Source organism: Castanea sativa, chromosome 5 (assembly GCF_040712315.1).
Source record: "Castanea sativa cultivar Marrone di Chiusa Pesio chromosome 5, ASM4071231v1".
NCBI lineage: Eukaryota > Viridiplantae > Streptophyta > Magnoliopsida > Fagales > Fagaceae > Castanea > Castanea sativa.
Genome location: NC_134017.1, coordinates 14387741 through 14405765, shown reverse-complemented (window position 1 = coordinate 14405765; position 18025 = coordinate 14387741). Strand labels below are relative to the sequence as shown.

General features: G+C 33.4%; 1 protein-coding gene across 4 annotated transcripts; it reads left to right on the top strand.

The window, feature by feature from the left end:
- Positions 1–11082: 11082 nt before the first annotated feature.
- On the top strand, positions 11083–16313 carry LOC142634034 (putative leucine-rich repeat receptor-like serine/threonine-protein kinase At2g19230). Of its 4 annotated transcripts, none has more exons than XM_075808302.1 (13): positions 11083–11614; positions 11904–12450; positions 12862–13337; positions 13479–13614; positions 13706–13777; positions 13996–14067; positions 14148–14228; positions 14366–14511; positions 14703–14929; positions 15026–15152; positions 15244–15306; positions 15394–15583; positions 15692–16313. In XM_075808302.1, the coding sequence occupies exons 1-13, from the start codon at positions 11449–11451 to the stop codon at positions 16131–16133; spliced, it is 2745 nt and encodes a 914-aa protein (XP_075664417.1). In that variant the 5' UTR covers positions 11083–11448; the 3' UTR covers positions 16134–16313. The 4 variants fall into 4 exon arrangements, with proteins under 4 accessions (XP_075664417.1, XP_075664416.1, XP_075664419.1 ...); XM_075808301.1 differs by having other exon boundaries at positions 15241–15306; XM_075808304.1 differs by having other exon boundaries at positions 11085–11614; positions 15710–16309.
- Positions 16314–18025: the final 1712 nt, after the last annotated feature.

Genomic DNA, 18025 nt, shown 5'->3' with positions numbered 1-18025 from the left:
ACTTACTGGTGATTTTTTCGGCCTCATCATGAACTGTATTTTGAAGTTAGTCGAATCGGGACAAGCCATAATGGTTGATGCAGAGAAGTGCTCAGTAGCTAATACTGTACTTGATTTTTCCAACAAGACATTTATGTGATTCTCTGGCTGCGTTTGGTTGGGTGTAAAATATTTTCCAGGTGTAAAATAATTTCAGCTAAAAATATTTTCAGGAAAAGAAAATATTTTTAGATGTTTGGTAACATTTTAAAAAATACTTTGAAAAATATTTTCAGGTATTTGGTTGTGATCTTGAAAATATTATAGAAAATGCATTTTTTATTTGTTGCTCACATTTTCTCAGCTTCCAAACAAATATCATTTCCCACAATAAAACTCAAAAAAAAAAAAAAAAAAACTCATCAAATTTTCTCAATACAGCATAACAAACCCCAAAATTAAAAAAAGCTCATCATCAATTTTTCTCAATATAAAACAACAAAACCCAAATCCGGTTAGAGAAGAACGAAGACAGAGAGAGAGAGAGAGAGGCGACTGGCGATGGCGAAGGGGAGATCGCGTTGGCGCGGCGTGGCGATGGCGAAGGCGAAATCGCGCGGCGTGGCGATGGCGAAGGGGAGATCGCGCCGGCGCGGCGATGGTGAAGGCGCGATCTCGTCGGCGCAGGTTAGGGAGCGATCTCGCCGGCGCGGGTTGAGGCGCGATCTCACTCTCTCTATTCTCTCTTCGTGCGCTCTCTCTCTCTCTCTCTCTTCGTGCTTTGTGTCTTTGTTTCTTCGTTCTCTCTCTCTCTTCGTGCTCTGTGTCTTTGTTTTCTGGAAAATTTCAATTTGAAAGTAAAATAGAGATGGAAAATGTTTTACGGGTGGGGAGGGATTATTTTACGGTCAATGCTTCTGATTTTCTGTTTGACCAAAATTTCAGGTATTACCAAACACCCGTAAACACGAAAAACATTTTCTAAAAGTTATTTACTGTCGAACCAAATGCAACATCTGAAACTAGTTTTTTCTTGATTTTGTTTTTGTCTTTAGTTGCCAAATCCAAGAGTAGGATAAGTCAAGTGACTCAAGTCATATGAAGCAGTTATCAATTCTTGAATTTAGGCCCCAGACCCAGACTGGGGCTCTGCGCGACATCTACGAATTGAATTTGTAATTGTTGCGGGGCCCTTATATGGCTCTTCTCATTTAGAAATTTAGAACCTGTGCTACCGACCAGTGGCCATTAGGTGCATTTCATTTATTTTTTATAATAGGATAAATAGAGGAGATATTTGAACTCTGATATTTTATTTAAAAACATTAAACGTAGGCTATTATTTAATGACCAACCGCTTTATTCTTGGGCTTTGTTTTGTATTTAGGCTATTATTTAATGAGTAGACTTCTAACTTCTTCTTTTTAAGTCCTTTATCTTTTTTGTTTTCCACTTTTAAATTTCATTGGACAGTTGACCGGGCTTGAGCATCAAGGCATGGGCTTGGTTTAATTTGTGCCTAAGGCATGGGCTTAGACGTAGGCCCAATAAAAAAAATTATTTTTATAAAATTATGTTTTTGGTATCTAAATATTTTGTTATTTTAGTCAAATTTTCTATTATTTTTAATTTAATATAATTATTAAATTAATTATGACAGCATCACGGTTCAATCTTGGTTCGACCTTAAAAACTTTGAATCTCTCTTTTTCGGTTCATTGAATGATCCGAGTCTAAAAACCTTAATTGGCCATTGACAGACTGCCTCCTACACTTGCACCATCAGTGGGCCAAATTAAATTGCATAGGCTCATTATTGCACGTCAATTGGGCCTACGTGGAAGCTAGGCGGTTGTGGGTCTATTTCACCATTACTCGCTGATCCAAGTCAGTATAGAGATAAGGCCATAATAACTTATAAGGCCTGTAACAGTCAATAAGCTGTACTGTGGGTGGACGCAATGGGAGTAGTTTTTATAGTCCTTTTTGAAAAGTCATATGTAAATAAATAAATTAAAAAATTAAAAGAGAAAAAATTTGTCAACAAATGCACACTAACATTTCTTTCTAAATTAAGATTCCATTTGGATTGAGGGGGAGAGAGTAGTGGAAGGAAGTAGAATAGAGTTGGCTAAAAATAGACTAATTTTGAGTCAATTTTACTCTACTTTACTTTAATCTTCTTCATTCCCTCTCAATCCAAACGGACCATAAAGTATATTTAAAAAGTATCATTTTGATTCTCCATATTTAAGTACATTTTCAAATTGATTTTCTTGTTCATCTTTGTTCAGTGTCAAGTGAGTGCCTAGTCATACAGCACATCACCCAAATACCAAGACGAAAAGGAACAATGCCATGTTAAGAGGGAAAAAAAGAAAAAGAAAAAAAGAAAGACTTGGTCAACAAGAGTGATTTTCAAATCACAAGAACATACTCGATATCATACGCCCAATATAATGCAACATTTACTATTCAATGTCATAACAATAATACTTTTTTTTGTTTGTTTATTGACATATCACATTAGAATTTATAGTTTTTCTATAAATTTAATTAATGAGACCGACTATGAGAATGATGTGAATGGAAGGAGTATTACTCCTAAATTATTGAATATATACATGTGAATACTAGCCAAGAATTTAGTGTGGGGTCAGAAGTAAAATTAAAAGACAAAGTTATAAATAAATAAAAATTGTTCCTCAAAATGTTAGTTAATATAAGTAAAAAAGAAATTAATTAAAAGATTAAATAAAATTTTAATTGTGATACAAATTTAAAATAAATATAAAATGTATTTATGTTAATTATATAACAAAAATATACTTTTTTTTAGTAAACATAAACATAAATATACGAATTAACATGATGTAAAACATATGAGCAACTTGATTATACACCAAAACAGTCATATAGAAATGACTACAATGATCACATAGTAAAGCAAATGATCATCCGAACATGCAATCAGTAAAGCACAATAGCATAAGGATGTATGCATGTCCAACACATAGACATGATGCAATGAGAACAACAAAGCATAGATACTAAACATAACTCAAAGCACCATAAAGCAAAAAAGAAAACAAACATAAAAAAAAAAAACAAACAAAACAAAGTTTTCTTATTAACTCAATGTTTTCCCCCCTTGGTATATGCATCTCCCCTATGGAATATCTCTCCCCTTTTAAATGTGCATGAGAAATAGAATTTCTCCCCCTAAGAATGTGCACAAAAGTCATATAGAAATGACAAAAGTATACTCTCCCCCTTTTTGACATGAATAGACAAAGGGTCAAGGAGAAATGAGGGCAAGAGATGAAGATATGAACAAGGAGAATGATACATGAGGGGTGTAAGATGAATGAAAAATGAAGCTCAAACAAAAGACAAAACAAACTACAAAGCATAAGGTAAATAAGACAAGCTAGGATGAAGAAACAAGGTATAGACCAATGCATGACAAGGGTAGCAAAGGTGTGTGTAAGAGGTGGCTATGTGCAATGCATGACCAAAGCATGGAAAATGCACATGTGGGGCAAGGTGTGTTAAATACACAACCAATGAACCAATCATGTTCCTAATGAGGAAACATGAGAAACACCCAAGTTTGGTACTCATAGGAGTCCAAACAAGTGAGAAAATGCCTAAAAAACATTGTATCAAACACCTAGCGTGCACACTATGAACAACAATGTGAAACAATGCATGAACATCATGAAATCCACCCTTGATATATGTTCTTTTTGCCACAAGGAGCCAACATCAAAGCAAATCATCGAAAGAAACAAATCCCATACAAAATATTTGACAAAAATTAAGTTTTCCCAATCCCTATAATGAAAAATCCAACCAAGAGTACAAAACTCTCCAAAACATAACCTACGGATCCAAATCAATGAAAAGAGTTTAAAATTACCTTAGAGATGTTAATAGAATGAAAAACCATTCAAATTGGTTGGGTTTTAATGTAAAAATATTGAAAGGGGGGTTTTAGAGAGGACATGAGAGGTTTAAAACAGTTTCTCACGAAAAACACTTTAAAAAGCTGTTTCTGGGCGTTACGCAACTGGGTGAGTCACGAGATAAGTCGTGAAAACAATTTTCATGAAATTTTCTAAGTCTTTTTCGTGACTTGAGTGCTCACGTGTAAGTGAGTCACGAACCTTTCTACTAGAGAACCAAAAAATGCGAAGAAAATGCATTTTTCCAGTTTCGCGACTTGCAAGTAGTCGCAAAAAACTCTGACACCTGTTTTTCAACACAAAACATGTTTAAACAATGAAAAACAAAGTAAGCACTAAACATGAACACAAAGAGTGATAAAAATCACTTCCAAATACATATAAAATGATCAAAAATCTTTTTGATTTGATCCATATATAGTTGAATACACACACATCACATTTAAACAAGTACAATCGAACAAATGAATAAGGCATTCATTGAACATTAGGCATGTGTGTTATGTGTGTGTATCAAATGTGGAATAGTCTTTAGTCTACAGTGAAGCTTCAATGATCAATTCAATCAAGTCATACACAACTAGTACTAAGTCAAGTGGTTTATCTCAATTATAGAAATGAACATATATGACCTCTCACAAGAAAATGATTACATATCTTTGACACTTTTCATTTGGCTTCTTTACAATTCATAACATTTGATCATTTTTTATCTTTACATCTCTTTTTAAGATCAATACCTGAAATTTTTTATATTTCAATTTGATGAACAAGCCTTTGGCTTTTGGGCACCATACATTTTCAATACAAGCGATTTCCCTTTTTTCTAGTCAAATACTAGTATGTGCGACGGTTTTTGTAGCTCATTATTTCTTTTCGAGATTTGACATTGGCTGAGTTATAAAGTATAAAAAAATGAGTGGGAAGAGATATATGCACAAGTCTATGCATGTATCAAAATCAACATAACTATTAACTAATCATTCATAACAAGTTTGAAGATCGATTTACAACAATTACACATAGATGTTAAGATTTTTCCCATAAAGATAGATGTGCATAGATAACAAGCTAAGCTCATAAATGCACTAAGCCATTTGTACGAAGGTACTAGGCCAAACACATATGTGATATGTACTCAAACATATACGATTAAACTTTTTGAATTTTTTACTTTTTATGTGATTTTTGATTTTTACTCACACAAAACTAAAACATAAAAGTAAGATCAAAACAAAACAATGCATATAAAGAAATGCAAGATGCACAAAATGCATGAAGATATAACATTCAATGCATGAAGGGTTCTACAAAGATCGAAAGAATTAGATCAAGGACCAAAAGAATAAAAGCTCAAACACAAGAACCCTTCCTCATCCAAACGGAACGATTGTTTGGAATGAATGCCTCATGAGAAGTGAGACGAGGGTTGAAAGAATGAGAACCGGAGATGCACATAGACAAGGAGTTAAGAGCATTAAACACTTCCTTTAATAACATGCTATTTTCACTCAAATCTGGTTTACCCTTTTTAGCACAACTTCCAAGAAGCTCAAGTTTCTCTTTTCTTTTAACTCTTTTAAGAGCATGAAACTTAGAGAAATGAAGTCTAAGATGACCAAAAGCACCACAATGGTAACAAACAATGTGTTTAGGTCCACTAGGCCTTTTGGGAAGGGATCTAGCAACATGGTTTTGTTCTCTCTTCAATTTTGGACATTGAGGTCTTATATGACTAAGCACACCATAATGGTGGCAAGTTGTAACAAACTTAGATCCATAAAAAACCCTAAGTTGAGACCTAAATTGAGGCTTTGACTTAAGAGTCTTTCTCTCCACTTTTTGATTTCTTTTGTGTGCAAGAACGTACACCGATTTGTCCTTTGATGTAGAACACACAATAGGCACAAAAGTGGGTACCAAAACATGATTGCAAAAAATATTTTCATCCTTTTTAGCAATAGGTTCAGCAATTAAACACTTGACATGCATCTTAAGAGATTCATTTTCACATTTTAGTTCATCAATAAGTTTGTTAGACAAAACAAGTTTAGCATCAAAGTCCATATTCAAACATTCAAACTCTTTCATCTTTTCAAGAGAATTTTCAGCAAGTTTCTTATATTTCTCAACCAATTTGTTGGATTCATTGAGCTTAGCAACCAACTCGTCATTTTCACGAATAAACTTGCTCAAATTCTTATGAAACTTGTTAGCCTCTTTCTTCAAGAGTTTGTCATTTGGAATTTCAACAACACCCATAGATTCTAGTAACTTGTCATCACAATTATGAGGATTAACACTCATAGAGGCATTTTCACAAACACATGGCATGTTACACTCACAAACATCCATAAAAACATACAAAGCACTATCCATGGCAATAAACACAAGGGGTCAAGGATCACACTTAGGTATTTAAACCACAACAAATGTACCCGTTCTGATACCAATTGAAAGATCAATTAGTGTGTAAAACACTAATGAATGTTTAGATTCTCAATTACAAAATAACCAACACAAGCTTATATTCAAACAATATATGTGTAGAAAATGAAATATAACCAATACCCAGTTTGGCAAACTACTTTAACACATAATAAATCACAAACATGGTAGCAATTAATGGTTAAAGAGTAAGAGAAGATATATGCAAACACAAGGATAATACCGGCACATGTTATCGAAGAGGAAACCGAAGAACAAGCTGAAAACCTCTCCACCACCCTCCAAGTGGTAAAATGATCCACTAGAGAATAAAGTTGGGATACATGGATAGCAAAAGACCTTCCAAGTCTAATCTACCCAATGCACCTAAGCCCTCCAAGCTTCTTGCTCCAACAAGGTTAAGTCTAACCATGTCTTCTCTAGCTTTCTGAATCCCGCAATAAGCTCCATATTGCATCCACCATCCTTGGCATCTTCCAATGATTCCCAAGCTCCAAAAACACTCTTAACACTCTAAATGGGTGTGGGTTGTGTTGGGTACAAATCTCCTCTTAATAGGTAAAACAATGGGAGAGGGAAGGAGAAGAGACTACAAAGATTTTTCTCTAAAAATGTGTAGCTCTTTCTCTAATAAGGTGGGTGTGTTGTAGAAACCTCTCTTAGGTTTCTTCTCTCAATATGCTCCTCACCATTTCTGTGGATAATGAGGGTATTTATAGTAGGGTACGTGAGGAATGTGAAAAGTCATTTTTCTACAATATACGGCATTCTAGCGACTCACTCTCGCGACTAGAACGAGTCGCGAGTTAACTATCAGGTCAGACTGTACTTTTTGTCCTGTAGTGCTCCAATTGTCATGACCCTTCAGCTTCCTGCATGCTTCACAAGTGTGGCATTTTGGTGAGTCGCTGGTCGTGAGTCACTCGCGAGATCTAGTCGCAAGAATCCTTTGAATGCTCACACACTTGAATTCTTCACACTCTTCTTACACACAACCCTTACATAATTCTCATCTAAATACAGGGTATCAAATTGCTAAAATACAAGCAAATTTGGAACAGAATAAAGCTAACACATGATTGAATAAATTCAACCTTACATCTTTTTTAAAAAATAAAAAAACAAAAAACAAAAACAAAAGGAAAAAAAATTCGTTCCTATTTCTTTTTAGAAGATTTCTCCTAAAAAAGTATGACATTATGATTCACGTGGAATTAAAATTGCTATTTTTAATTCAAAACATATAGCTTAATGAGGTGATACTTAAACAAGTGTTTTCTTTGCAAAATTGGCTTCCATTGGGATATAGGGAGTTAGTGACTTGGTGCATATTAAAATTTTTAGGGTTTTAGGCCGTCACAAAATTAATCAAATTTTAAATAAATATTTACTTAATTAATTATGCTCTTGATTAAAATGATTAACATATCAAACAAGCATAGATTATATAGATAACAGAAATGATGACCTAGCTGGAAAATCAATAAAACTATCCATTTTGTAGTAAAAAAAAACTAGGGAGGGTTTAACTTAAATAATCCTCAAGGCAATATATCTATTAATATAATTGAAATTTGTATAATAGACTCAATCCTAAATCTACTACTACCTCATGTAGTACTTACTTGCTTGATCACATATAGCTCTGAATTCACGGGCTCTTCTATTCATGACTGTTGCACATGAATTCTCTTATTTGTGACTTTGAGATCTCTGCTCAAAGATTTGATCAACAACTATAGTTAACTGACTGCAACAACTTTGCTTTATAACCGGATCTGATGTTTGCATGTAGTGATCTAGTTATAGCTTCAAAATGGTTTGGAAAAACTCTAGATCTATGTACACTGTACTGAACATTAACCTATTGTATCTTCAAAAACGTGCTCTAGGGTTTGTATTTATATGTACTTAAGATCTATTAAAAGCCTAAATCAAACGGCTGATTAAAGAAGCTAATAATTAATTCTGCCCGAGTTTCGATCAATCGAGACATGCAATTTGACTGGTCGAAGTAAGTGGATTTCAACCTATTGAGCTATAATCGAATTGCAATATTCCAACTATCTCTTTTTTGCAATCTTGAGTCTTTATCTATTCTGAACTTGATTTGTCTTATTCCAAGGATTAATCCAACACTAATCAACAAGACAAACTAAGTTATTACATTTGTTCATGATTGCCAATATAAAAATATAGATTACAAAAATTATGGTTAAATGATATCATGTTAAATTACTAAATGTCCTCAAAACTTAAGCTATTAAAAAATTATAAAAATTTATTTATTTAACTATAATTCTAACACTGCACTTGTAATTCTAGCACATTTTCCACGCACATTGCATAGTTGATTGTACTCACGACTTCTTAGCAAATGCTTTTGTTTCTACATAAATAATGATAATGATAATAATGTGAGTCAAACTCATTCACAATACAAAATTACAAATATATGCATTGTCCTTCGAAAACTATAGAAGAAGTACATTATAACACCACTCACGCTTAACTTTTTGAAATGCTATACATGAACTTGACAAATCGAAGGTTAGGCAGTAAGGGTCGAAGAAGGCAATCACTTGTTCTAAAAACCAACACTTATACGACCAAAAATGGAACTCCAGGCCACAACTTGTTTGATAACTACCCAGCAATGGGAACAAAAACTAGATTACATACAGTAATGATTTGGATTATGCAGTGCATTTCTTGGCTCATGTTCTTCAAAATTATTGGAAATATGGTTTGACCTAGTAAAAAATGTCCAAATTTTTTTTTTTTGGGGGAAAATTTCTATTTTGTTCCTTAAAGTTTCATAAATTTCAATTAAATCAAAAAAAATTAAAAAGGGTGGACACTGGACAGGTTTACATGTTGAACCAAAAAAATAAAATAAAAATTTAACATTGAACATGAAAATTTTACCTGTTGGCTGTTGCTAGCTTTGTTGGTTGATGCATGTAGACTTGATTTGCATGCTACTGTCTAGGTCTCCATCTCCAAAAATTATCTTATGCATTTGTCCTAAAAAGCGGCACACTTTATAGGACGGTAAGCATAAGATACCAGTCTCCTCAATCTCATAGTTGCAACTTTTTAATTATTTTTAGTTTAGTCTCATTGTTGCAACTTGAAATTGGTCGTATGAATCCCACATTTGGATATTATAGCATTGGCCATTTGGCAGACTGCCACCTACACCTGCACCATCAGTGTGCCAAATTAAATTGCATAGGCTCATTATTGCACGTCAATTGGGCCTACTTAGAAGCTAGGCGGTTGTGGGTCTATTTCACCATTACTCGCTGGTCCAGGTCAGTATAGAGATAAGGCCATAATAACTAATAAGGCCCAACTGTCAATAAGCTGTACTGTAGGTGGATGCAATGAGAGTAGTTTTTATAGTTTTTTTTGAAAAGTCAAACGGAAATAAATAAATTTAAAAATTCAAAGAAAAAATTTTTGTCAACAAATGCATACTAGCATTTCTTTCTTACCAAACTAAGGGCTGAAGGAAGAAAGGAAAAGTGGAGGGGCGTAAAGTAAAGTTGGCTGAAAATAAGTTAATTTTATGTCAATTTTACTCTATTATACTTTACTCTTCCTCTTCCTTCTCAATCCAAACAAACTATAAAGTATATTTAAAAAGTTTCATTTCGATCCTCGATATTTAAGTACGTTTTCAAATTGATTTTCTTGATCATCTTTGTTAAGTGCTAAGTGAGTACCTAGTCATGCAACACATCATCCAAATACTAAAAGAGGAAAAGAAACAATGCCATGTTAAGAGGAAAAAAGAAAAAGAAAAAAAGAAAGACTTGGTCAACAAGATTGATTTTCAAATCACAAGAACATACTCCATCTCATATGCCCAATATAATGCAACATTTATGATTCAATGTCATAACAACAACACTTTTTTTTAACATATCACATTAGAATTTATATTTTTTCTATAAATTTCATTAATGAGACTGACTATGAGAATGATGTGAGTGGAAGGAGTATTACTCCTAAATTATTGAATATATACATGTGAATACTAGCCAAGAATTTAGTTTGGGGTAAGGAGTAAAATTAAAAGACAAAGTTATTATAAAAAAAAAAATTGTTCCTCAACATGTTAGTTAATATAAGTAAAAAAAGAAATTAATTAAAAGATTAAATAAAATTTTAATTGTGATACAAATTTAAAATAAATATAAAATGTATTTATGTTAATTGTATAACATAAATATACAAATTAACATAAATTTGTTGTTGCATTTTTCTTATATTTAAATATAGCTTGTATAATACTCAACTACAAAAAAAAAAAAAAAAAAAAAATCCATTTAAGCAAAAGTTAAAGAGTTTTGTATGTCAACCGACTTATTTTATGTTTCTAGAGGGAATGTTTACATATGAAATCTTCCGCTCCCATTAAAAACATTGCCCAAAAAAAAAAGAAAAAAACAAAAAAGAAAGATATTTAGGGACTAGGGTGGGGTACCGGGTCCATCATTCCATGTGACAAACGTCCAAAGACTCCAAACAAACTTGACCGGCAAATAAATCATGAACGAGTGATCCACCTTACAACACATTAGTACAATGACAACGTTTTAAATCAAGCATAAGGCAATCGTCAAAGTAAACATTAAGAAAAGTAAGTGATCCCATTTCAAAAAAACAAAACAAAGACAATTAAGGAGTCAGCACTGAATTCTTGTAAAACCATGATATCACGCTGTTTTAAGATGACCATCTTCATTTTCACGTGTGAATGACAAATTTCATTGAACAACAATATTGGCTTGAATGAGTTCAACTACTTATCCATAATACAGATGCAATAAATTTGGAAGATTCAACGCAAAGCATCGTACGGCTGGTACGATGGATAAAGTGTAAATTTCAAAGCTTGAAGCAGAAGCAATTGATTTATAACCTCTTCCAAGTTCTTCTTTAGCTGGTCAACAACCAGTGCAAAAGACTCATTGATTTACTGGATACATCTTTTCCATATATCTTCACTAACACAATATCTCATTCTATTTCTCCACGGTAGATGGGTGGGGTATATGGAAACAAATGGTCTCTGGATTCAATGATGTGGTTAACTTTTGCATCGGTGTTTGCCTTGTGGGCATTTACTGCAAGTTCAGCTAATTTGGTTTCAGAGAGGGAATTTGGTAATTACAAACACGGTAGAAGGAAACTAGACGACATAGGAGGTAAGTCACTTCTTCCACTGATTGAAGTAGCCATATATTTGATTTTGAGACATGGGGTCTGCCTATGTTAGTGTATTTCTTCTAACTGGATATCACAGCTTGCATTTCTGTTGAAACCAAAAAAACATTGATCATAGCACTTAAAATTTTATAGCTAGCAGATTATATACTTGTACCTACTTTGAGTTCCAAACTTTGCCATAGTTGATATATTTGATCTGCTTTATATACATACACACGCATGCGCACACACAGAGGAAGTTATTCTAAAATTTTTGCTGGCTTATAGGTGACATAAGCATTGATTGTGGCATTCCGGATGATTCTGGATACACTGATGACAAAACTGAGATAGAATACATTTCAGACAAATATATTGACTCTGGAGAGAATAAGAACATTTCTTCCAAATTCAATCTTGAAACCCTTCAAAAATATCTATGGAATGTTAGAAGCTTTCCTCAGGGAAACAGGAATTGCTACACCATTAGACCTCACGAAGGCAAAGATGCCAAGTACTTCATCAGAGCCACCTTCATGTATGGGAATTATGATGAGCAGGACAAGTTGCCAGAATTTGATCTATATATTGGAGTTAATCTTTGGGACAAAGTAAAGTTTGAGAATGAATCTCATATTGTCATCAAGGAGAATATACATTTTTCTTTGGTGGATGACATAAATGTTTGCCTCTTAAATACTGGCTCAGGAACTCCTTTCATATCAGCACTAGAGCTGAGGCACTTCCATAATTCAATTTACGAAATCTCATCTAACAAATCCTTGGCTCTGTACAGTCGTTTCGATGTTGGTTCAATAGCTGGTCTAATAATCCGGTGAGTTATTTCTTATGGTGATTCAGATTAGTTTTCTTTTGTCTCAAGCTACCCCTATCAATAGTTCAGACATTGATAAGAATATTCGAGTACAGTCTAATTTTCTAAATAAAAGTACTATTTTTCATAGAACAGTGTTACGTAAGAAATGTACCAAGGCAAGAGAGGTGGATAGGTGGGATATAATAGGAGTATCACAGTGATAAAGCCAGGATAAATGCTTAATTGAGTTAATTTGGTACCATTACTAGAAATTGGTAGTTTTGATTAATTAAGAATCTTATTCACATTATGTTCTGTCCATTCAATTTGGGGCGGATTCCAAGTTTCTGTTTGCAAGGATCTATGGATAATATGTTCTTTTGCATTAACATCCTTTACTACTGCATGATATAATTATAAATGCCTCAGGTACAAAGATGATGTTTATGATCGAATGTGGTCTCCTTATAATACTCCTCAGTCGATACCGTTCAGCACCTCCTTTGCTATTGATAGCGCGACTCAATTTCAATATAAACTGCCATCAATTGTCATGGCCACGGCAGTTAAACCCATGAATAATGTTTCCCTTGATTTTGAAGTGGATATTGTTGATCCCGCTTTACAGTGTTACATATACCTGCATTTTGCCGAACTTGATAAACTCCAAGAGAATGAAAGCAGAGAGTTCAACATTAATCTAAATGGTAACCCCTGGCTGAAAGACAGTGTTGTTCCTAATTACCTGTCTTCAACTACTAACTATAGCACCGTGCCAGTGAGGGGACCTAAGCTCAAATTTTCTATTAACAAGACGGAAAATTCCACCCTTCCTCCTATTCTCAATGCAATGGAAGTTTACATAGTGAAAGATTTCTTACAAGCACCAACAGACCAAGAAGATGGTATGCTGTTCTTACACAAAATTTGTTGTCGATCCACTGAGATGCAGCTTTACTGTGTCTCCTCTTTTTGTTGTTCTTATATTTTTATTGGGTTGAGATACAACTTCGATTCAGTTTGTGAATAATGTTGGTGTATATTAGTTAACGCCATCATGGACATCAAAGTGAGCAATGCGGTAACTAAAATCTGGCAAGGAGATCCATGTCTGCCACGACCTGCATGGGATGGCCTGAATTGCAAAGACAATGGTTACGAGCCCCCTATAATCATCTCCTTGTGAGTGTCTGTTAAACCCAATTAATATGTCATCTAGATATCTAATGATATACATTACTAGCCTAATTGAGCCTTTTAAATTTAATTGCAGGAATCTAGGCTCAAGTGGATTGACAGGAAAGATATCTCCTTCAATGGCTAGGTTTAAATCATTAGAGTACCTGTGAGTATTATTCAATAGCAACTTTCAATCTTTACACAAATGATGGCATTTGCCATTTGAGCATTTTTTACACAATTAGCAAACTATTTTGTCAACTCAATGTCACTCCATGAGAATCAATACTTCTCAATCATTCATAGATATAAAGTTTTATAAAGCATTTCTTAACTTAATGTTCAAAATATCTAATCAAACAAATCCAACGCATCATTTCTCAGGGACTTATCAAACAATAGCTTAACAGGACCACTACCAGAATTTTTGTCACAAATGCCAAACTTAAAAACCCTGTAAGTGGTTTTGCCCTTGATGCTAATGTCCCATAATTAAAATTTGAAATAAACCATCTAACTCAAACAATTCTTTGCAGGAATTTGTCAGGAAACAAACTCTCTGGTTCAGTTCCTTCTGCACTCCTAGAAAGATCAAATAATGGTTTTCTGTCATTGAGGTTTGTTTTTACCCAAAAATCATGAATTTATATGATTGGTGATTTGGTAATGTGTATAATATTCAATGCTTTTCATTACCCCTTTTGTTTATTTAATTTTGTTAAAGATTTAACTTCAATCTATTATAATTTCATAGTGTGGATGGAAATCCAGACCTTTGTGTGATGGCTCCATGCAAAAAGGAGAAAAAGAATTTTGTTGTCCCGTTAATTGCAGCCACTGTCTCAGCTCTAGTTGTCTTAACTATGCTAGTTGTTTGTTGGCGCTGCAAAAGAAAACAAGGTATACGTGGTACAAAGTTTCTTTATTGTGAAATAAATCACTTAATAATAAACACTATCAATATAGAAATCATATCATTATTATTTTTGAGATACTATCACATTTAGAATAATAAAAATGAAATTTTCTTAAAAATCCCTTGAATTACTTGAGCATACCATAATTGGCGACTATGATGGTCTTATAATTAGCTGCAAAGAAACTTCCAAGAACTTACCAAGGAGGCAGGCCACTGAAGTCAGACAATCGACAATTCACATACTCTGAGGTTGTAAGTATAACCAACAACTTTCAGAAAATTGTTGGGAAAGGGGGATTTGGAACGGTATACCTTGGATGCCTAAGTGATGGCATGCAGGTTGCAGTCAAAATGCTCTCTCCATCATCAACTGATGGCTCAAACCAATTTCTCACAGAGGTATGCTATTCTACACCCAAGAACTTTAATTGTTACCAAAATATGTTCAATTAAAGTATTTATGTATCTATGACTGAGTGTCATTTTGAATTGCAGGCTCAGCTCTTGATGCGGGTTCATCATAGAAACTTAACTTCCTTTGTTGGATACTGCAATGAGGGTACAAATTTTGGTATCATCTATGAGTACATGGCGTACGGGAACTTAGCAGAGCATCTATCAGGTACTAAATGATTTACTTCTTGACCGACATTCCATTTGTAAAAAATAACTTAAAAATACTGGACTTCTGGTTTGTTATGTTATGGCAGCAGATAAAACAAGAGACGCTTTGAGTTGGAAAGAGAGACTTCAGATTGCAGTTGATGCGGCACAAGGTCAGCTGGCAGAATTGCTCTTAACGAAGTTAACTTCTAATTTGGTTCATATGTTGTAACTAAGATGTGCCAAACTTATACATGTAGGCCTGGAGTACTTGCATCATGGTTGCAAACCACCTATAATTCACAGAGATGTGAAGACAGCCAACATTTTATTGAATGAAAAACTGCAGGCCAAGATAGCTGATTTTGGTTTCTCAAAATTCTTCCCAGTTGAAGGTCAAAGTCATTTATCCACTGCTATTGTTGGCACGATGGGTTACCTTGATCCAGAGTAAGTCTTTGTGGTTCAGTATACTTCCATTCAATTCATTTTTTGGTTTGAGTTTTCTTCAACACATTCTGACTGACTGAAATTTAGCATCTACATTAATGGTATTAGAGTTGTTCTTCCATGCAGATACTACACTTCCAACAGGTTAACTGAGAGAAGTGATGTGTACAGCTTTGGAATTGTACTTTTGGAGCTGATCACAGGCAAGAGAGCAATAATAAAAAGCTATAACAAGGATAACACTAATATCGTTGATTGGGTTAGCCCCCTTCTTGCTAGAGGGGATATACGAAATATCATTGATCCGAGAATGCCTGAAAATTTTGACACAAATTCGGTTTGGAAGGCAATAGAGACAGCAATAGCATGTGTGCCATTAATTTCCATCCAAAGGCCAAGCATGAGCCATGTGGTGATTGAATTGAAGGAGTGCTTGGAGATAGAAAAGGCTTATGAACAAGATTGTGGTCCAATGATGAAATCATTCAACGACACATTTGATGTGAACCCTTTGGGCCTTGAGATGGATATGGCTCCCCAGGCAAGGTAGTACGTACTAGGTAGCCAATTGCTGGTTTTGAGTATAATACAAACGATCCAATTTGTTGATTGTAAATATAATGATCGCTTATTTTTCATTTGAGAAAGAAAACAATAAGTTATGAAAATCTATAAATCTTTGGTATAGGTCTTTCATCTTTGTACTTGTCAGCTGAGTTTAGTCGGTAAACATATTAATTAAGAGGTTTGAAAAATCCAATCAAGACCAAGAAAGAGAAGGCTTTATACACACACACAGCTAACTTCTGGTCTTACAAATTTTGGAGTCCTTTTACAAATATCACTTTTTAAACTTTAAGGTGGTTGTCACTTTTGGCCCTTAAAATTCCAATTTCAACAGTTTTCGCAATGCGCTTTAATTTTATAACAAATTAAACTATATATATATATATATATAATTTATAAGTAGTATGTTTTTATTAATGACTAACACATTTAATCACATGATTTATGCTTCTTTTTTTTTTTGTGTTTTTTAGAGCCCAAATGCCTAATGTCATATTTATTAGGTAGAAATTATTTGATTAAATATTTTTATTTTATTGGAAATACTCATAGTGTTTAATATGTTACCAACCTATTATTAAAAAGAAAAAAAATGTTACCAACCTAATGTGTAGGGGGTAATTGCTCAAATTAAAAGCTCCTAAACCAAACACTCACGTTAAAGTTCAACGAGATATTTGCAAAAACTCAAATTTTCTTATGAAGCCTGTACACTTCTATTCACACAATTTGGTTGTGTAGCTCTTCAATACAACTGTCCCATATTTGCACCCCTCTTCTTTGAGTGTGTTTGTTTCTTTAAAAAAAATTTGAACAAATTTAATTTTTTTTTCATATATTTTTTTTAATTCGATAATTTGGAGATAAAGAATTTAAACCATGGCTGTCTCCATTGGAAACACCAAGATTCTAAAATCCCTTTTTATTTTTTACATAACCAATTTTTTTTTTCCTTCTTAAAAGTGTTACCTAAAAGGAAAAGTGTATTACCTATTTAACCATTTTATCTCCCCCAAGGGCCATGGCCCCACTCTCTCCATCGTGGAGTTAAAAAGAAAAGTTTGGAACACCAAACATTTTTATATCATCGATAATAAAGAAATATTATGCTTACAACTAATTCACCGCAAATCTTAGATAATAAATTGTTATTGGCTATTATTAGTAGGTAAAAAGTAATTTCAGTAGTGAGATCAGATTAAAACCAGAAATAATTTAATTTATCACATAAAAATTCATTGTGAAAATGCTATAAATGTAGTTTTACTCTTGATAATAGGGCAGTCATGAGATGCTTGATTTTATTCTCTTTTTTTTTTTTTTGGTAAAACATGAGACGTTTTCATAGCATGAAAACTCAACAATTGTAGTGAGTTATTGTTTGAAAAAAGTAACTTTTCAAATCAAATATTTATTTAGTTAAAATTTGCACCCATACTTATCTAACTCTTCCACTGATCAGAAGATGCACTTGTAAGAGAATATGAATCATAATTAAGAAACAAAACAAAATAGGGTTCTATGATTTCTAATTTTATTTTTGCTTTAAAAAATTACAAAACAAATGGAAACTTAAGTATCAAAAATTCTAATTTTTCCACCAAAACAAAATATTTTACAAAATAACTCAATTGGCATCTCTTGTTACTTTTCATAAGTAGACATTGTAAATTAATCTCAAATTATAATTTTAAAAAAGAAGTTTGCAAATGATCCCGTAGTTCAAGCCTCCAGGGTAGATAACTACAATTATAATCTGGATTCATAACAAAATTCATATAGTTCTTAATAAAATCATTATTCATTAACACTCAATGTCACTTATAATTTTCCACCACGATCTTTTATCTATATTGTCCACACTATTCTTTATTT

Coding starts and splice junctions, on each gene's coding strand:
- LOC142634034 (XM_075808301.1), top strand. CDS start 11,449: ATGGGTGGGGTATATGGAAACAAATGGTCTCTGGATTCAATGATGTGG. Junction 14,930..15,025: donor CAAACCAATTTCTCACAGAG/GTATGCTATTCT, acceptor TTTGAATTGCAG/GCTCAGCTCTTGATGCGGGT. Junction 15,153..15,240: donor CTTAGCAGAGCATCTATCAG/GTACTAAATGAT, acceptor ATGTTATGGCAG/CAGATAAAACAAGAGACGCT.